General features: G+C 32.6%; 1 protein-coding gene across 1 annotated transcript in view; it reads left to right on the forward strand.

Moving 5' to 3' along the window:
• LOC129230724 (corticotropin-releasing factor receptor 1-like) overlaps window positions 1-22302 on the forward strand; it is a 235223-nt gene that overhangs the window by 179971 nt on the left and 32950 nt on the right. Inside the window, exons 3-4 of the mRNA XM_054865145.1 lie at window positions 1804-1892; window positions 18880-18983. Coding sequence (XP_054721120.1) covers window positions 1804-1892; window positions 18880-18983 — 193 coding nt within the window. The remainder of the gene's footprint in view (window positions 1-1803; window positions 1893-18879; window positions 18984-22302) is intronic.

The following is a 22302-nucleotide window of genomic DNA, read 5'->3' on the forward strand; positions in this document are numbered from 1 at the left end:
TAAGACGCTTACTCTTTTTTAATGATTGTTAATTTAATATATTCGCATTTATTCTCATCTTATATGCTAAATTTAGCTAAAGCTGTGGTTGTTATAGGGGAAGGTTGCCGTCAATGAACCACATAACAGTTTTCAGTTTTTTTAGAAAGGAAATCCAACTAAAAGTTTATGTTAATTATAGGAACAGTTTCTCAGTATATTTCTCTTTCAATAAAAAATATTCACTTTCATGATAAATATACACAGGTAAGAATTAAAATTAAAAATAAATATGTTAGTATGTGGTCCATTCATAGCTACCGGTTGCTATGGGTAGACCATCGAGTTTCCATCGACCACATTCTCAAACTAAAAAATCGATGCGCAACTTACAAGTATTTATAATAGGTGATCAATAAGCAATAAAAATAACAACAAGTTAAAGAAAAATAGATTTTTTTTTTCTAAAATGTTTTATTTTTCGGATAAGAGGAACATAAAAAAACTCCATTACTTACACAACACACAGCTGTTATCATCACACCTCGCGTTCACCACTTGATATTTTCCCAACCTTTGCAATACTGTTCTTACCTAATATCTTTTCAACCTCTTTTGAACTGTTGAGAATTTTGTTAAAACGATTTTGAAAATTATCGTTCGTACGCAAGATTGTACTTGCTCTCTAAAGTGTCATAGACCTTATTGACCATTTTATTATTGGAACCAGAAGCTTAAGTCTCTAACTACCAGAGAATATAGTACTAACATACTTTTGTCTTAATTAAATCTGTGGGGCATGTTATTTTTCTCAGCCTCTTGAAAGGCCAATTCCCCCAATTTTTCGGAAGTAATTCCAAAAACGTCTTCCCTAGTTTCAAAATATGAGTGCCTAATCATGGCCTATTTCGGAGGGCTTATCTCCAAAATTTCTAATTAGTGACTAAGGTAACAACAAACCGGTTATAGTCTTCCATCCGACTATTTAAAGTTGCTTTCAGGACTCTATATTGTCGGCAGAATTCGTTACGGTTCATGCCACCATTTCTGTTTGCTACTGTAACACGTTGCATGCTCTCACTTGTCCACTGGCCATATTTTACTAATTTTTGTATTTTCTGGAACATCAGAAGTATTTGAAACTGTATATTATGTTTTAAATTTCTAATCAATTTTATACAAAAAATTGATTTGAAATTATAATAAAGTATAAGAGTTTTCATGAATTACTGAGATTATTTTTTTCATTATCATATTCATTTTAAACCAAACTTCAAAGGTAATTGAGCTGAAGTTTCAACAATATTTGAGATTTTTCATTAATGAGCCACTTTGTCTAGTGGTCCATTCATAAAAACACCTAGCGGTCCAATGATAGCAACTGCGTCATTTTGAATATTCTTATAGATGTTACTGTTGTGACAAATCATGATGAAGCATGACGTATGGGGAATTATACCTGAAAAGGCACTCTTTTAAGTCAATGTTCACGTTAATTGATCAGCGATATTCAAAGCATGTTATAACTAAATGAAAATCTCAATAATTAGTAAGAGAATGGTAGAAATCTTTTCTGAACGATTAACAATATGATGATATAATTTTAGCTACTTGACAACTCTGCAGTAGATTGTTTTCAGACAAAGGAAGGTACTAAAACTGATTACACGTCTGCACAAACTCTGGTGCGGGAAATATCTTCGCGATCTAGGCATGGAACCGATTCATTAACAGCAACCTTCCCCTACACAATTCTGCATGTGATTTTTTTAAGTATTGATTTGCACCATAGTAGTACTAATTAACAAATAATCTTTTTTGTAGAGGCCAAAGCATACAGGATATGTGGTAATGATGGAAACTGGCTTTTGGGGAACTGGACTAACTACAGTGAATGTGAGAATTTTACAACGGTAAGAGCAGAAGTTTCTATTATTTCTCTCTCTACAATAATTTAGAAATGGCGTTTTTTAGTTACGAAACTATGGATCATTTAACAGAAATACTTTCCTCTACTATTCAGTGGCGCAGTGAAGGGAGGGGGGGGGCGAAAACACCCTCCAGAGCTATTGGTTTTAACATAAATGCAAATTCCAATACTGTAGTTCATGTATATGAAAGGACTGGTTTGATTTAAAAAAAAAAAAAACCTTCGGAAGGTTTTTTCATCAAAAAACACCACCCAAAAGGTATTTCTGGCTGCGCTAGTGCTACTATTACTTATATTTTGAACACAAGTCATAAGATGACCTCTCGAGGCATGAGTTTCAAAAAGCCGTACATCAAAACTTATAATACAGTCAAAATGTTTCGCAGAATGAAAAAATGTTCTTTTATCTAAATGCAATCGTAACAATTAAATTTTATCTTGGTCTCTTCTTCTATATAACCAACATTTATTTATTTTTGAAGTGAAACTTTTTATGCGAGATCTTTGAAATTCTGATCCGCAATCTTTTTGTGAGACGGAAGTAACGTAGCAGTTTTTTAATTGTCGCCTAAAAGCAATAAAAAATGGTTGTAATTACTAAGTTATTTTTCTTAATACACTAAACAAATTAATTTCAACGCTGAATTTAAGCGAGCATGTGTTTGTGGATTCGGGGAATTTTAAATTTTTCGTTTTTGAAGATTTCTTTGATTAAAGTCAAGTCATAAGTTTCAAAGTGTGATCCACATTGCTTAAGTTCAGCCTTAAAATTAGTTTGTTATCTTTTATTAACAAAATTAACTTTATAATTACTATTAATTTTCATTGTTTTTGGCAACAATTAATTGAACAACACTCGAAATCCGCTTTTTGCATCGTTGCTTATAATCTATTTTCTGCATTAAAATATATATAATCTTGTTGTGAATGTGCCTAATCAGGAGCAGAAAGAACAAGAGCGAGGAGTGAGAGAAAACGTGTGGTTTTCGTTTGTTGTCTTACTGTTTTTATTCATTAACTCGTTCATTTATTCATTCATTTGATGAGAAAATTTATTAATGTCCAAATAGAAAATATTTCATATTATTTTTCACTTGGCGCCATGTTTTTTTCAAGTGAAAAATTTCTACTTTTTTTAGAACAAAATTGCAGCCAAAAACGAAAAATTAAATTTCAGTGCAAATTCTATTATAAAATACATAGATCCTTTTTTATGTACTGCAATTTTTAGAAACATTTTCTGATTTATTTTGAGAAAGGTAAGTTTTTGAACATTTTAATGGTAAATCATAAATTTAAAATACCAGCACAGGCATTACTATTAACAAAGCAGAATCAAGCAAATTTTCCAATGCGCACCATTTCTAATCTGGATAAAATTGTTCGCAATTGTTATTGGTAAAATCCACGTAAACCTTCTCACGTAACTCATTTTACAGGTTCCCACTTCTCTGACCAAACAATTCGCCTTCAGTTACATTCTTAAGATCTTCTACCATTAAGGGCATTTTGTTCTCTTTGTGGCTGCATTATCTAGTCTGTTAGCCTATCAAGCTGCCCAGTTCTCACTCGCATTCACTTAAATCTATTCGAGTTCAGCCAATTTTACAGAAATCTTGGAAGAACAACCTTCATCCGTCAAAATTTACTCCTGAATAATTCAGGAAATGCCCTCTCTCATGTGTATTGCTCTACTGATGTATTTGTTTAATTCATTGGCTTGCTAAAGCCTATCTATTTAGGTGTCAATATTTCTGGGTATGTATAATTTCTTTGTATCGATTTGCACACACAAATGTTGAAGTTTGTAGCTTTGTGTGTGTGTAGTTACAGTCGAGTCTCGACTTATAAGCGAGGAATGCGTTCTAAGGCCTCTCGCGCAAGTCGAAGTTTCGCGTTGTGGAAATCGGATATACCCACATGAATTTGTTACAAAAATATTTAATTATTTCAGGCATTTGTAAACACCTCTCAAACTGTTTTAAACCATTTCTCAACTATATATTATCATTTCTAATTAATTTCTAATTAATTAAAAAGAATGACATACATAGTGCGATTCTTTTATTGTATTTTACACTATTTATTCTTATTAAAACAAGTAAAAAACAGCTCCTTCTAATACGTTTTTTACCTTCCAGACGCAAATGAAAATACACAAATGAATTTCCCGCCAAAACCATTTGAAAGATAGATTTCTAATATCGACTTGTAAAATATTGAAAGAAGAACTATAAGAATGGGTTTACCCCCCCCCTCCAAAGTAAGGGTATGTAGAGATTTTTAGAACCCCTCTCCCCCTTGGGAACCTTACATAATTAATGAATGGCTCCTCACAACCTGTAGCATCACTGAAAAAGGAGTTCCTACATCGAACTATTCTAAATATCACTCTTTTAGTGTGTACAAATAACCAACCCACATTTTTCATTTATTTTTTTCACTCTGAATATGAAAGTTGATAGCTACTTTCGTATTCAGCTTATTTGCTAGCTTATTACTACATACTGTACATGCCGTACTGTTTTATTTTATGTCTCTTTCTCACCCATTGAACCCATTGATTATTGGTTTTGTGTAGTAATTGCAATACCGGTATACCGAATACCGGTATTTTGAGCAACTTTGCAATTTCGTGATACCGGTATTTGCTGAGGTAAAATACCGGTATTTTCGGTATTAGTTAAAAGTAATAAATAGTTTCAATTCAAGGACTTTCAATTGAACTTATTAAATGTCTGCTTACATTTTAAATGTATATTTCTTTTCCACGATACAGAACCAAAATCAATCTATTGTTGTAAAAATGTGACTTCAAAGCACGAAATAATAGAACATCATTAAACAAAAGTAGCGGAAAGATTGTAAAATGATGCTGTCATTACTAGATGGTGAGATGAATCGTATTTTCGTGCGCTTTTTTGCACTCTATGCTTTTATTTTTTCCATTTCCTTAATCACTCATTCACTTTCCCTTTTGTAAAAGTTAATTTCGAGTAATTTTGAATGTAATTGTCCTAAATTTTGACAAAAAGTTTTCTTGTCAGCATAACAAATGGTAATTTGTTGTCACCAGTATTGGTTTGTTGTCCTCTCTCGCTATTTGACTTTATACTTGAAATATAATATTTAGAAATTATATAGTGCCCTGAAATTTTGCATAGAGGTAAAGCTTAATCAGTTGAAACATACTTTTAAGTATAATATTTTTAAAGGAAAAAAAAGCGAAATCGAATAAGAGAAACTAGAAGATCAAATTTAGTCCAGTTTATCGTAAATTTCAAACACAAGGGCTAATAAAAAGCAAACACAAACCTCTCCTGCTCCAAAGAAAACTATGTTAATGTTGGAAAAGTATCGTCTCTCGAAAAGAAATTGCAACTAGCTATAAATTTAAATAATAATAGTAATAATAATAATAATAATAATAATAATAATAATAATAATAATAATAATAATACACATAATGCAAAAGAAACACACACACACACACAAAAGGATTTATCCAAAAATAACAAGCAACAGACCGAATTAGTTGAAGCTGTAGAACTTCTAGAGAATTATAGGAGCTAAATCGCACATTGTTAACAATACCACCAACCTGCGTGAATTCAGAAAGAGTTCTTTCAACTATAGGAAAGTTGAACACTAAAATAAGTTCCAGGCCTAGACAATTCAATCAATGCATTTTTTTTTTTTTTGCTATCATTTATTTATTTTTATTTATTTATTTACTTTTTTTTATGACATTTGTTAATTCGTTTTATATTTGTTCACAATAAGTTTTCATAATAATACAATTTTGTACAAAATTAAAAAGTGTGGCAACGAAACATTATGTTTTCAAATATTTTTCTCAGGAATTTCAAATACCGGTATTAGTACCGGTATTACGTTTAAAAAATACCGAATACTGAAATTGAATTTTCGGTCCGGTATTGCAATCGCTAGTTTCGTGCATTGTATCTTACGTTAAATAATAAAGCTTTTTTTCAATACAGTAAAACTTCAGTCTTTTTGTGAAAAACAGTAATACACAATTAAGAAATGGTTTAAAACAGCTTGAGGGTTGTTTACATTTATCTAAAGCAATTCGATATGTTAATAAAAAAATTCGTATACATTCCTTTTTCCACAACGCGAAATTTCGACTTACCCGAGGGTCTTGGAACGCATCTTTCGCGTAAGTCGAAACATTACTGTATTCGTGTTAAAGATGACAGAATAAGAGCGGGAACGAAAAGATTTGAAGTATTTTTAATATTTAGAATGTTTGATATCTTTTACTTTAAAAAAGGTAGCAAAAAAAAATCAAATATATTGCTTAAAAATTAAAATTGCTTCCCACATCTCAATTCCTAAATAAAACTATTTGAGGCATATTTTCGATTTTCAATGAATGGAATACGTTTAAAGAAGCTTTAAAAATATCTGTAAACACAAGTAATTAGCATTAAACAGAGAACCTAACGTCATATTCCTCCGGATTCCTTGATGTCCGGTAGTTAACAGGACATCAAGGAAAAAACGTGTTCCACAAATTTAATGCCAGCAGCATTTCACTTCTCTTCCCAACGAGTGATAAAATGGTCACATAATGAACGAGTAATTAATGACCGAACTTTGACTGAGCTATTAATGGATGCTTAATTTCTCACTGACGTTGAAGGAATGTTGACTTTAGCATCGTTCTGGAGCATTCGTGAAACTTGAATGAAATCTCCTCTCTGAGTGTGAGCACTAAATCAGTCTTCCAGAAAGCGAATGAAATGCGTCTAGTAAATGGACGAAGACGTCGTTTAAGTTTCTCCGTTTAATCAAAATTGACGTAGAAAATACGAGATTCCCAGTCTGTTTCGTAAGCTATAGCTTGCGTGATCCTTTTGCATGAAAGTGACATTTTTACGCATATATTTTTCACTTTATTCGAAGAATTTTAAACTTTGGCTTTTAGTTGACACATTTGATTATAAGGAACCATTACGTACATAATATGACGTAAATATTACGTACATAATATGACTGATTTTTGGAGCTTATTAGATTTAAGTCAAGTCATTAATTTAAAAGTGTAATCCCCAATGCTTACGTTCAGTCTTGAAATTAACAAATAATGGGGTCTTTTCCTAAAATTTAAAAGCATTTTTTCTGAAAGAGCATGCTTAAAAACATAGGATCTGACTATTTTTAAAATAATTTGTTTAAGTTTAATATTTTAAAAAAATTACTTAAATCGGTGCACTTTCATTGTTTATGTTTCTGCCGATGAAATCACAAATGATGAAATGACATTCAGTGTTGCCATTCACAGAACAAAATATTTAATTCGCATCTTTACTCACGTGTATTGGCAACGATATGGTTGATAGCAAGCGTAGAGCGCAATTTTGATTCGCTTCTTGATTTTATCATAACGTGGAAACGCGATAGAAAGATGCTCCAAACAGCATCATTTGTGACGTCATCAAGACCAAGCCTTGTTTGAAAAATCGGACATTTAAAAAAATTAATTTAAAAATAACTGTTGGGAAAATGAAAATATTTTCTGGATCCATGTTTTTTTTTTGCTTATTCTATCAATTTCAATGACAAAAGGTAATAATTTTGACTGAAGGAAACAACCCCATTACTCTGCTTTCTATTCTTGAGGTTTTCGCAACTAATGTCTTATTTTCAGTAATAAATTACTATATTACATAATGAAATATTTCTGCATCTTCACCCTTAAAAATTGAACAAATATTTCAAAGGTAAAAAAAACAAAACAAAAATAAAATAAAAATAAACGTAAAAGACAATAGCATACTAGCTGAACTATTACTGCATTTTGGAGTAATAGTACATGAATTTTCAATTTTGAATATTTCTGTTTAAGAAATCGTTTGATGTTTCTCAGAAGGATTTTGAAATTGTTTATTAATACCCAACACACTTCCCATTGTGCAAATAATAATTGAAAAAAAAAAAAAGATGCAAAATTAACAATTCTTTTCATTCATAGCTCAACAATTAATTGTATGCTTTCTTTCCTTTCTAACACTCACATAATAATACAACGCAGTAAATGAATTTTAAAGTATTCTATTCCATAATTCTAGTTTAAAATTGCTCGGTACTGAATTTAAATTATGAGTCTTTCAATAAATATGTACATACATTTTTACGCTCATAGCCACTGCATAAATTTCAATACAGAATGACAATAAATCACTCCTCCCCCAAAACCTTTAAGCTCTGTGTTTGCATTTGAATTATTGTCCTTCATCAATTTGTTTTAAAATGAATTGTTATGAAATTTATCAAGTGTGCCGAACTAGAAGGAGACTACATTAACACCTTATCGTCTTTGAAGGGAAAAAAAAGCACTGACGCCATTCATTCTTCAGCTCTTAAAAGGAATTTATTCAACATAAATTCTGGCAAGAAATAAAGACAAATTGCTCTTGTTAGCACTTTTGGTGTTTTAGAGCGTCTTAAAATGAAGTTGTTTCAAAAGAACATCGTCGGTGAGCGGTGGAACGAATTTATAAGCTGTTTTTGAGAATGGACTTTAAATTACACTTTTTATTAAAGTTGAAAATTTTCAATGTTGTTTAGCAGTGTGATATATATTTCAGTTGGCAATAACGTTAGAAAATGAAGTAATGGAATTAGTTATTTGATGAGTTGAAATGAAATCTTTAAACCATAACCGAAGTCAATCTTGTAATAGGAATTCAAAATTGTTTGCGGGAAAAATGTCATTGGTTTTGAAAAAATTAATTTTAGTGCTTAAATATACCGGACGGTCAGAAAGAATCTTAGTCTTTATGTTAAGGGGGGGGGGGGGGGGGAACAGTTTAGGAGGCCGAAATTTTAGTGTTTTTTGTGATTTTATTAAACAGGAAATAAATAATCAGAATTTGTTTAAACTTAGAGGATATTTTATTAACCTTTTGAAGTACACCTTGTAACTTTTTCAAGTCGTTTCCACCAGAAATAGTGGAGTTAAAAACTGCTGTTCATGGACGGTCGTCATCAGAGCATGTTGCTGGTAGGCTTTACCGAAGCCAAAATTTTTATCTGTAATCATTACAGTTTTTTTCTTTCGTAAACAACATATTTCCTAAGAATATGAACCTCATTTTGATTCATAAAGTTGAAAATCGGATGTTTTTGAGGTGTTTGACTACAATATCATGCTTTTCTACCATTTTTTATCACATTTCTTACATTCAAAAAAAATATTTTTTAATATTTATTTATTTAAAAAAATATTTTTATAAACAATATCATCCCAGAGTTAGGCTCACATAGAGTGTAGTTGAAGAAAGAATATTCACACAAATTTTCAGAAATATTGGTCAATAACTCTTTTAGCTAGAATGCCCACCAGTTGAGAAAAGTTATTTCGAGAAAAACGCGTTTGAAAAATAACTGCTGTGAACGTTTTCGAATCTGCAGTCACTTAAGTGTCATAGCATTGGAACTAATCGGAATTGTTCACTGAAATTTCAGCAACATATTCTTAAATAGTTTTAACAACATTTTATAACATTAAAAAAAAGTAGATATTTTGAACTGTCTTAACAGATTCCCCCCTCACCTCCCCGTCCCCAAGCGAATGGCATCACCCACTTTTTCCTAATCTCAGATCGGTTTACTCTAATGAAAGTAAAACTTTTAATTTACGAATACAAAAATAAAGTAGACAAGATGTATTCCCTATCTTATGTACATACAGCTCATATTGCGAAATGATCGTATTTTGGGGAATGTTTTTATGTATTCTGATGTTTATCCCTGCATTTTTATATTCAATAATTTTGAAGTTAGTTGACTTAAATTTGACCATGTTTTTAACATACATTCACTAGCACAGCCAGAATTACCTTCTGGGTTAGGTTTTTTTTTTTTTTTTTTTTTTTGATCAAAACAGTCTTTACATCTGTATAACTTACTGTATTAGGATTGGGAATAATGTGAAAACTAAGGTCTCTGAAGGGTGTTTTTACCCCTCCCCCTCCCCTTCGTTGCACCGCTACCCAGGAAAAAATGTCAGCGTAAAACCTTCAAAAAAAAAAAAAAACTTCGTAAAACTAGCAGTTATTTCGGACTGATTTCCCTACGTAAAACCCGATCAAAACCTGCAGGCTCTGTTCAGGTTTTTTAGTCCGAAATAACTGCTAATAACCTGCGCCTTCGAAATACCTGACGGTTCTATTCAAGTTTTTTAGTCCGAAATAACTGCTAATAACCTGCGGTTTTGATTTACCTGCAGGCTCTGTTTAGGTTTTTTAGTCCAAAATAACTGCTAATAACCTGTGCCTTCAATTTTCCTGCAGGCTCTGTTCAGTTTTTTTTGTCCGAATTAACTGTTAATAGCCTGCACCTTTGATTTACCTGCAGGCTCTGTACAGGCTTTTTAATCCATTATAACCGGCGTTGAAAAGCTTTCGATTTACGTTCAGACTCTGTACAGGTTCTATGTCTGAAAAAAGTCAAACACATGTAGTTGTTGTTGTCTTGTGCCAGCTGGGTTGGCAACTTTTGGGGTAGGTTGCTTCACTTTTCCAAATGTACTGTAATTTGGAGTAAAGTCTGATTTCCGCTGTACACACACATGCCATAAGGACACGTTTAACGGGTGAGCTATTATTCGCAGAACATTCAAAGGCAGGGGCGGACTGGATCCCCCAAGAGGGTGTGAACCTTGATTCCCAAAGGGCGCAAAAATTAAAAATAAAGGTGCACAGGTTCGGGAAGCTGGAAATAGAAAAAAAAAACCAAAGGCGCACCAGTTTGAGGGCGCAGGATGAAAACCGAGGGAGCAGAAGGATAAAAAATAAGGAACACAGGTGTGAAGAAGCAGAAAAAAAAAGCTGAAGCCAAAAAAAAAAAAACCTGTTCGAGGCATAAAAAAAATCTGTGAAGGCCACAGGTTTGAGAGCGCAAAAAAAAATCTGAAGTTCCAGTTTCGAGGGAGCACAGGCAGGTGGAAGCACCGGCCCGTGGTCCGATGGGCCAGTCCGTCCCTGCACAAAGACAGGAGAGAGAAAGTACATCTAATGCCCAAACCGGGATTCGAACCTAGGATCTCCCCATTAAAAGTCAGACTTCTCACACCGCTAGACAAAGGGGTCAGCGCTGGTATTCACGGCTTCTTTATTACAGAGCCCCTCGTTTGAAACACCTATAGATAGATCACATGCAAAACTGCATCAAGATTTGTAAACACAAGGAGTGAAGCGCGGCTGAATCAATGGGTTGTGACAACATTCATGTATGATTAGTGCTCGGTAGTCTACAGAATGATTTGAAACAGTCTTGACGCATCCACCCACATTTATACTCAGAATAAAGTATGCTAACTTGGAACTGGAACTCCTAATGCATGTTCCTTTAAAGCTGGATGCAGCTTAGAAAACAGCTCATAATAGCTTCTTTACTGAATGACTGCAAAGCAACTTTTCTTTCATTGTTGTACAATGTCTGCTCTGTATTGTTCACCAGACAGAAAGAAATATCATTTTTCTTAGAAAAAACGGTTTCCTGTCCCTATGATACAATTGTTCAAGTTTGCAAAAATATATCTATTTTAAAAGAATAAGAAAATAAAAACAAAATTTTAAAAATATCCACAAAATCTTGGAGTTGCTGCAAAAACTACGAAACGGAAAATGTCAAAATGTCCAAACTAAATAAATATATTTCAAAATGCAAAAAACTAGTTAACTGGCAAATTCTAATACATAAGGAGGTTAAAATCATTGAATAAATTTATTGGTATAAATAGGATATGGTGAAAGAAAGTTTAAAATTTGAATTGAAAATAAAATCGCATAAATAATTTTAACTAATTTTCTAGTTTGATCAAATGCCACACCTCTGTGATTCTGAAAATATTTAATTATTTAAGCTTCGGCAATTATAACATGTTATACAGTCGAACCTTGTTAAAACGAACTTGCTTAACGCGAATGAAATGCCATTCCTTGTCAGACAAAGCTACAAATTAGTCTTAAATCATTTCTTTAACATGAAGAGGATTTAGACGAAATCCCGCATAAGACAAAGAAAATTTCAAGGTCTTGAAGAAAAAGGGAAAAGAAAAAAGAAAATCTCCATACTTTAACATAAAATTACTTTTGAAAGTCGGAAGATCTGCATTTGAATGCAAGCGACACGGCTGGCAGCGAGAAAATTCCTTTCCTTGTGTAGGAAAATCAGGAAAACCAAGTTGTTCAAGAAAGTACTAAATTTAGCTGTAGACTATCCTACAGTAAAAAAGCTGGGATGAACAGTAAAATCTTCGACAAATGGCTGACAAACCTAGATTTAAAATTTCATTGTGAAAAAAAAAAAGTCTAATTCTGGACACTTGTTATGCCCAAGTAGAGGTTTAAGGTCTAAAAGCGATCAAGTGTTTTTTTTACCCATCAACACAGCAGTGAAATTCCAGTCCTGAGATCAAGGAAAAATCAGATGTTTGAAAATGCACTATCGCAGAGAACTGGTTCGAATAGCCATTGCCTCTGTTTCGAATTACTTGTTTCTTACTTAGAAATTATAAACATAAATGCTTGGGTGTACATTTTTGTACAAAGGTACTTGGTTCTTATATTTTCTGAGACACAAGAATAAAAAAAAAATGTGTGCGTACACAAAATCCGATAAACGTGGAAATCGGTTAACACGAAATTCGGTTAACACAAAATATTTTGGCATCCCTGTCGAGAACTTAAATGATTATTATTCGAATAATAGATCTGCATATGGAGAGCATGCTTGCATCTATATTATTTAGCTACGACCTCCAAGGGAGAATAAACCCAAAGCGGTCAGGGCTTTACTAACTTGAGGTCCCTGCCAAACAACTGTGACATGTCTCACAGCAGTAAATAAGATTTATACAATTTAAGAAATAATAGCAATTAAATTTGAAGATGCATTGAGTACCTGCCAAATTTTGCTAAAAACCGAATATTTGGTCAAAATTCTAACTGAATATCTGGCTGAATACCAAATAACTGTGGTGAAAATTTTTAACCATATTATTTTTATCTTTATTTCAGGTCAATTTACAGCAGTTCATGTATTTGTGTCTTAGGTGTAAAGTAAATTCATTTCAATTTAAAATCCTTAAATGTATCTAACAGGGCTCAAAAATTATATTGCTCAACATACCTGGTGCTTGTAAAAATTCTGATTGGACAATTAACCCTTATATGCCCGGCTTGGCATATAATTATTATAATTTTTTTTATTGATTATTGGTAATTTTACTGGCAACTTATTATGTACTATTTATTTAAACTTCCATTTCTGTTTAATATTGAAATAATTCTTGTTTCAGATATAATGCTGTTAAATTTTTTGTCTGATTAATGCTATATGACAAATTTAAATATTTTTGTTATTTTCAATAAAAAACCGAAAATGTAAAAGTTTTATTTGGGCATCTATTTTTCAGACAAACATGACCGGCAGGGCATGTAAAATATTCAAGATATCAATTAGAATTCTTAATTATAATTAAATTGAAATATTAATTTGATTTCTTATTTCACCAGAAAAAAAAACAATTAAAAAAACTTTAGATATTTTTAATTTGTTTTCTAAGTATTTGGTAAGACAACTATCTTTTGTTTGGAAAATCAGCTTAATATAGGAACAGGCCAGAAATATTTTAGATGCACATATGAGTTACTTGAAAGTTAAAGAGATCACTGTTTTTAATGGTCTCAGTTATATGGCGTTTTTTTATGTTCTCTCGACAAGAGCGATATAACGAGGGGCTACTGTATTATTATTAATCATCGTTAACCTATTAAATAGAGTCAAATCTCGATAACTTGAATATTCCTTTATCTCGAAATTTTTATCGTTTCCCAAACTCTTGAGACTGTTGTGGAAACTTCCCCATAGCTCAAACTACCAATAACTCGTACGTTTTAGCTGGTCTTTTGGGACTTCAAGTTATTATGAGTTGACTGAATATTATTTTTTTTATCATAAGCATAATTTTTTAAAAAATAGCTGTTTATTGACTTTACATATTTATGAACACTTAGCATTAGAAGTTTTTTTTTTCTGTTACAATAATCAAATGTTTTGTTATAGTAAGGTTGATGTTGTATGTCTCATAAAATGTAAGAAAACTAAGTTGCATATTTCCATCAAGATTGCATTATTTGTAATGATCAGTTTTTACTGAAGTTAAGAAGGAAAGAAAAATTATCTCCTGAAAAAATGTGAGAGAGGCAAAATATTCTATTTTTCTGTAATGATTTGATATGACACCTCATTACCCTTCAAGTGCTACCTATTTTGTTTTAAATTAGTGGTACCCACACGGCTTTGCCCTTAGTAGAAAATTAAAAGGTCTTTTGGCTCGCCTGTATATTTACAAAAAATGTATGGTGAATCTCTCCCCTATTGGATGGCCCATGTTCCTCGTTATGATAACTTGGTAATTTACTCATCCATCTTATGATAATTTTGCTCGGGAAAATGTTCTTAAAATTGCAATAGAAAAAGAACAAAATCAAATTTTCGAAAAATCGCCTTGAGGTGCACACTTCCATGCTACAAACTAACTTTGTTCCAAATTTTATGAAAATCGGCCGAACGGTCTAGGTGCTATGCACGTCACAGAGATCCAGACACAGCGACTTTCAGATGGAAATATTATAGGTATAATGGCAATAGGTATTATTACTAAAGATGTCATGTCATGTCATTTCAACTTAGGTTGCATCAAGCAATCATAAAATGTTGATGTGGTCTATGATGACTTGAACTTCTTTTATTAAAGTTATTAGCAATAATTGATTAAAGTTATTATTGAAGCATATATATTTAATGCAATTAATGTTATATATTAAATATAATTAAATGAAAACGTGCTGAAAAATTACTTTACACATAAAGTTTGCCCAATTTTCTCAGCATCAACTTAGCAGTTTGTAGTTTTCAAGTTTAAATCAGTTTTTGACATCAAAGTGGTTGAGAGTATTGCAAATAATATAATTTATACTTTCTGAAATAAAACCAAATGAAACATAAAAAACTACTTCACTTACCTTTTAATCAATTTGAAACATTGAAAACAATATTTTTATTATTGTTGCACACTTAAGATAGGCGGGGGAAAAAAGATTTCAAGACAACGTATGATTTTTCATGAAAATTTTCTATCACAATCCACAGGGTTGGCAAGTTTTGACAGGTGATGGTTTTATCCGGTTTTGTGTGTGTGACAGCGGGTTTTACTGTCGTGTCAAAAACCTCTTTTTAACATAATTGTCAAAAACTTTAATTCATGTCCAAAACATATCTGAAATTATTGACACACAAAATTACCTTAACGAGTGGTCCTTCATTCTATAAATTTTGATTTCAGACTCTGAAGAAAATTTCTGAACTGTTTTATATTTTTAGATGATGTGCTATATATATAATAGTTTTTACTTCAACAAGCTGCTTCTTTGAGAAAAAAAAAGAGAGAGAGAGAGAGAGAGAGAGAGACTTTTTTCCGCCTGACTTCAATTTTGCTTTTAAAGTTTGTTTTGTCTTATTTAGAGACGTACCGAGTACTCGATACTCGGCCAAATTTTGATCAGGCACTCGGCGAATACGAAGTAGTTGTAAAAAATTATTTAGACATGGAAGTCTATACTACTATTGCAATGATTTCAAAATTCGTCACGTGTGTGTCGATGGTTCTTCTTAAAACATAATTGGAACTCGGTACTCGGCCGAGTACTCGGTCAAACAGCTCTAGTCTTATTTGTGTCATTCAAAAAAAAGAAAATTTTAAGTTGCTCAAAAAAAATCTTAATTTGTCGAATGATGTTCTGAATTTTACCGAATGATAAAATACGAGCATGAGCACAAACATGTATCTAAACATCATTATTAATTTAAAAAAAAATCATAATAATAATAATGTTAATGTGCAGTCTCTAAATTTACCGAATCACCAGAAAATTGTCGACAATGAACATTTTTGGTAGGTTTGTCGCAGTGACCTGGACCTCCCATTGGGATGCCACAGCTTCAACAAGTGTTTTGAAACAATTAAGATTAAAATGGCAATAATTGACAACAATTGAAGCCCTGTGTCTGTACATTGGTGCTTGGATTCGCAGTCAGTGAGGTATTGATGCGTAGGTTTAGATGAAAATTCTAAACCGGTTAAACGATATAGGATGTACACTGGTTTTTACGATACATGGTCCAGCACTAGCGGCCACTCCCTTAAACCTTTAATCCCTTTTATTCGATTTTTTTTTAAATAATAAAATTTAATTCACTTTTTTTTTCTGTTAGAGACATATATAAATTGAGAGGGAAGAATCACTAAAAACCTAAAACTGAATACAACTTTTTCTTACTGTGGAATATTAGAAATAACAGATTGTGTGCATACGGAAGTCGTTTTTCAGCTCTTTTGATAATTGGACAGGTATATTGATAAATTTGATAGGCAATCAAAAATATTGTACACACAAGAAATAATCATAATAAAACAAAATTAATTAATAATTAATATACAATCAACAATTCATTAATTAAAAATAGATAAATTTAACTACATTTTACCTCGATTAATTCTTTTTCACACGTATTTTAATAAAAAGTTATCAAAAAAGTCTTCGGCTTGAAAGTTTTAAGCAGGTCTTTTATTAAACTTTATGTTGAGCTGATTTTAGGATGATAATCAATAATAAAAGGAATTCAAACAATTCATTTTGTCAATTTAATACGACAATAAGTTTCTATTTTGTCATGACAAAATGGGAGCTTTTATAATTTAGCTACAGAAAGATTAATCATGATCTAAAAAAATTTTTTATAAAGATAAACGCAATAAAAAAAAAGAAGAAGAAGAAGAAGAAGAAGATGCATCGAATACATTCTGGCAATGCATTTTGTACGAATCCTTGTGAGACCCAGCCTGCTGAGTAAGATCAAAATCGCATAATACTGTACGAATCGCTAAGAGATATAGTACTAAAGAAAATTTTTAATGGTCAAGTGTTTTTTAATTATAAGTGAACAAGCATCGCCGAAACCTCCCGCCTTTTACATTGTGCGCACGCGCAGTATCTGATTGCATGGTGAACAAAGTATCTATTTTTAAAAAGCATGAAAAACTTATAGTATTATGTCTTTTGTGCTCAAATGATGAATGTTGTTCGTTTTTCAAAAATTCTGTGAGGATCCACAGAAGTTTGTCAGCAAAAAGTCGTTCAAGTCTCTTTTAATATTGATTTTCTTTGAGCTGGGTGTATCGGTGGGGGGGGGGGGGGGGGATCATTGTGCCATTAAAATTTTCAGAAGGGATTCTTTCGACATTTTTTTCGCTTCTTTGGGGGATCTCGCTTCTTCGGAAGTTCAGTAGTTTTACAAGGGAGTGTTCTTGTGCTCTGGGGGGAGGACCCCTTGCTTAAAAAAAGCATTTTTTACAAAAAATATATTGTTTTACCGGCAGGATAGAAAACTGATTTTTTTTTCACTTGAATGTTCTGAGTACCGCACGCTCTTTGTGGAGAGAAGCGGTGGGGGGGGGGGGGGCAATTTTTTGAAACTACGGTTTTGAATAAATATATTTATTTAAAAGGGAAAAAAATCAGATGATAACAATTCAAAAATAGCTCGTTTGGAATGGAAACCCAATCTAAAAGTATAACTATATTAAAGAAAATTGTCCGAGAAACTGATGCGTACCTGCATTGCAGGCTCTCCTTTTCGAGTTTTATAGGCTGACGAGAACAATGTAAGTTATACTAGGAGGAAAGAAATCAGCAAAAATCACTCTCACATTCGTTTTCGAAAGCCAGGGGGGGGGGGGACTAATGACGGGCCTGCTGTTTTGTTTGTCAGTAGAAAACTATAAAGTCTTTCGAAAATGGTTGAATTCACTCCTCAAATACCTGTACTATTTTTTAGAACGTTGAATTGCAATCATCATAGATTTAAAAAACCATGGGCGCCCATATGAGGGGGGAATGGGGGGCTCAAGCCCCCCCCCCTTCTACTTTAGAAATTAGAACTTTTTTGCTTTTAGTACTCTTTTCTTTATTAAAATGTAAAAAACATTTCTTCTCCAGCCGTTAATGAATAAGTTATTAAAAATGTCAAATTTTAATTACTCTAATCAACTGAAAAACGCGGTTCCCATGTGGAAAATATCTTGCAAAACCACAACGAAAATATCTGAGCCCCCCCCCCCCCTTCTTCAAATTTTGCATATGGGCGCCCATGTACAAAGCTGTACATTACTAGAACTTTCCCTGCATAAAACCTGCTTTTAATTCTCCTTCGAAAAACCTGTACTGATGTCAGTAGGAAATTTTCTAAGTTCAAATTATTCTCCCAGTGACTGCATCTACCTGTCAAATCCCTGTGTTGTTTTATGCAAAGTTAAATTACCCTCCTAAAACCTGTTTATTACCTGCATTGTCCCTGCATTAAACCTGTATCCAAGTTTTCCCTTCGAAAAACCTGCATTAACCTTCCTAAAACCTGTAGTTCAATGCAGGTTTTATGCTGAAATTTTTTCCTGGGCAAGAGAGTTACGCAATGACCCTTTTTTAACGAAGTATAAAATATGTCGAATTTCAGGTGGTCCGAAATTTCTTTTTCGTTAGAAATTTTGAAAAGTGGATATAAAATTCTACGTTTTGAGGCCTTAATAAGGGAATTAGGGATTACATAAATATTAGGAAAAAAAAACAGGCAAATAAAAATTTTTTAAAAGTTATTTAGTCCTTTGAAAATTAAGATTAATCAAAATAAAATTGCTTGTGGTTTGACAAAACGTTGACATCAGTGGACAAAGAAGAGCGAGGGAAGAGAAAAGATAACGCATCGCACGTAAAAACTAAGGCCTCTGGGGGACGTTTTTACTCTCAAGCACCACTACATACATTTAATGATGACTCTTTAATTTACTAAGCTGTGTTTGTTTTTTTTTGTTACAGGATAGCCCAAAAGCTCCCTTGACAGTGAGCCTTATTCTATTGATTTGCTCTTTGATATCGCTGCTTTTCTTAACTGTAACCATCTTCATCTTCTTTTATTTCAAGTAAGTATCTCTTTTTCTAACTGCAGTCATATAATATTTTCAATATCGAAATTCATTATCATTTGTAGATGAAAATTGTTAGGTACGGGAGTTGCTGAGGTATCAAGTACCAAGTGATTCTCTACCATTTTTTGCCATTAGCCCTCTAAATCGCATCAAAAATCCTTCCCACTGGAAATACGAATGCTGTTTTTTCTTAACCTCTGATTGCAGAATTTGTATGATGTTTTTATTGCTTCTAACTTTAAAAATCTTGTTTTAAATACAAATCGCAGTTTTCAGAAAAGATTTGCAATTACAATTGAATGGAGAAGTATACGATATAAGTACATATATAATGTAACATTACATTGCAAAATGATTTAGCAGTAAGTGACTTAAAAATTAGTTTCGGGACATGGTTCGAAGTGGCCACGAACAGTGGGAAAGTAGCTAATGGCTTTTTTGGGGTGCAGTAGCCGCTGACCACTATCAATATGAAAGTCAGAAGCATTACTGTATTCGGAACTCCAACGAACTATAGGGGGCACTGCAGTCACTGTCAAATGGCGGATGAAAAGGGTAAAACAAACGCATGCCGTAGCGTAGAAAATTCTCATAAGTGTAGTAAATTTTGTTCGTATGCATGATTTTTTTCGCTTTATTCTTTTTATATTAGTTTTCAAAATCTTGTGAATATTCTGGCCCACGTAGAAAGAAATGAGAATTCAAGAAGCATTACTAAACGTCAAAAATTAATGCAAATTACGTAGTTCGTAGTTCCAAGCAGCCATTTCCACGATGTTGAATTCGATATTAATCAATTATTTTTAAAACTAAATAATAATTATGGCCTGACAAGAATAACAATTAATGCTAGGTAATTTAATTATATGACACTACGAATTATTATCAAAAGAAGATGATACTTCTTTGCCTTGCTTGGCTAGTGCTAATTGTTTTGCATTTGTAGCTGAGTTATTTTTCTCAAATTGCCGAATCGGTTAATTTAAAATTTTTCTGTTTCGTATGTTTCTAATTTCTGAGTTATGATTTAATTATGTCATGCTATGCAAATCATCAACAAAATTCTCACGGATATGTGGTGGTAGTTTTCTTTTCAATTGATCTACCATTATTTCTTTTTACTTATCGAATTCTGTTAATCTTTCTACCATTTTATTCCACTCACAATAAAAAATAAAAATGGTTTAACTGACATGCGAAATCGCGCCAAGGGTTCTTTGCTCGCACAATACCAAAACTATAACCCTAAACAAATTTGGTGAAACCTTTCAATTGAGAATGTAAGCAATATAGTAAATTTTTTCTCTATTAAACATTTTTCATTTCGTTCTACGATAATATATTCAAGAAAATATTTTGCATACTCCATTCCAACTAAATGCTGCTTAAAATATGGTTAGTTAAATTAATTTCAGATTAAAAAAAACATATTCTTACAAATTCCCACAAAACAATAAAATATTTTACCTGGTATAACGTTATCCAAATTTGTTAATCCGGAGTTGTCTTGTGTTTACGCTTTTACCATTTAACAATCAACTCACTTTTGAGAAGGAAATAAGGAAAACTGACATTTCTTTGAGAAGCTCGAGAATACTATTAAGGGACGAAACAATTTCCTGCCTATGTTTACCTAAAGCCCTGGATCGAGGGCTTTATGTTTACCAACAGACACATTCGGAACGCATCGTTTTACCTTTTTCTTTAATTTTGTAAATCACCGCAAGGTAGCGTATTCGAGCGTTGGAGTTGCGAATTGGGTCGAAAGTAAAACGATGGCCCAACTGATGTGCATGATGAAGGGTATCACAGTCGCTAACTCCGCTATAGACGATCTTGCTCAAAGAGTTGACGGAATGGGAAAGGGAAAGCGGAAAAGCACCCTGAGTGAATTATCGTAGAAAGAAGTGACTTGGGGGGTGGGGGATGGTTCTAGGGGCCATTCATTAATTACGTAAGAATGATTTTGGCAATTTTTGACCCCCACCCCCTCATGTAAGGGTACGTAAGATTTTTTCAAACCCCTCCCCCTATTCTTACATAAGATTCCGTTTCGTTTTTCAAAATAATAAAATGTTGTTAGAAAAGAATAAGTTACACTTAAAACGCCAGTTTGACTTTAATCGAATGTTTATATTTTTCAACAAATAAGGTATATAATTTGATTTGCTGTCAACTACACTGCTCAAAACAATTAGGGAAGCAATGGAGCAATCACACAAAAGTAAAGAAACCATTGTGAGGTAGCCTTGCAAAGGCATAAAATGGAGTATACACGTGTATTAAGATGTAATACAACAAAAAAGTAACAGAAAACGTTTGACTAGGAACCCTACTACTCCTCTGGAACAGTGAAACAAACATGAAATTATGCCTCTCCAACAGCGTCTGCTACAGTTCTTTGTGTTTACCCAGATTTCAGTCCCCCGATAAAACGTCAAGCCATGGAATCCGGTAAATTACGGTGTCGTGGCAATCAAAAAAACAATGAACGGTTGAATTTTACAACTCAGACAGTGAAAAAATTAGCTTCTGTTAAATCACTTGTATCTTTTTTCTGCTTTTCGATGACAGAAACGTTGATTTGCTTTCAAAGTTTACGCTTTATTCTCATGCTTCCTGAAAACATGAAGGCTTTATTGGAAATTAGTTTCCGGAATAATATTTTTCTCAATTTTGTTACAACCATTTGCTCCCCTAATTTTTTTGAGCAGTGTACATACTACCATCATATTGTTAGATAAATATCTAGTTTTTGAAATACCATTTATCAGAAGTTAAAAGTAAGTTTTCAAATAATATTAAACATAAATCAGTTAAACAATCTACAAACCAGTAACACTTTTAAAATAACGATCGACTGGTTTTTAAATAATTTCGAAGAAAACAAATCTAAACAGTTAAAACGAGATCAATGATCCCTGGGAAAACCACTTGACCGCGCGATTTCTAATGTAAAATATCGACTTGGAAAATATTACGTAAGAACGGGTTTGACTCCTCCTCCCCCGAAATCAGGATATGTAGAGATTTTTCAACCTCCCCCCATCCCCCTCGGTACCCTTACGTAATTAATAAATTGTACCCAACGCTTCCAAAATAGACTGAAGTTTAAAGAAACCGTCACAACTCGCTTCAAATTATGAAGCTGGTATTGCAAAACTTGCTTACGAATATGACAAATGACGCAGTCATTAAGCTTTTTATGTAGAGAAGTATCTCTTAATGTACATTAATTTTAATAATTATACTATACTTATATTTAATTGTCTTTCCTTTTATAGCTCATAGCAGATTGAAACAAAAAAATAGC

The sequence above is a fragment of the Uloborus diversus genome, chromosome 9, assembly GCF_026930045.1.
Source record: "Uloborus diversus isolate 005 chromosome 9, Udiv.v.3.1, whole genome shotgun sequence".
NCBI classification, from domain to species: domain Eukaryota; kingdom Metazoa; phylum Arthropoda; class Arachnida; order Araneae; family Uloboridae; genus Uloborus; species Uloborus diversus.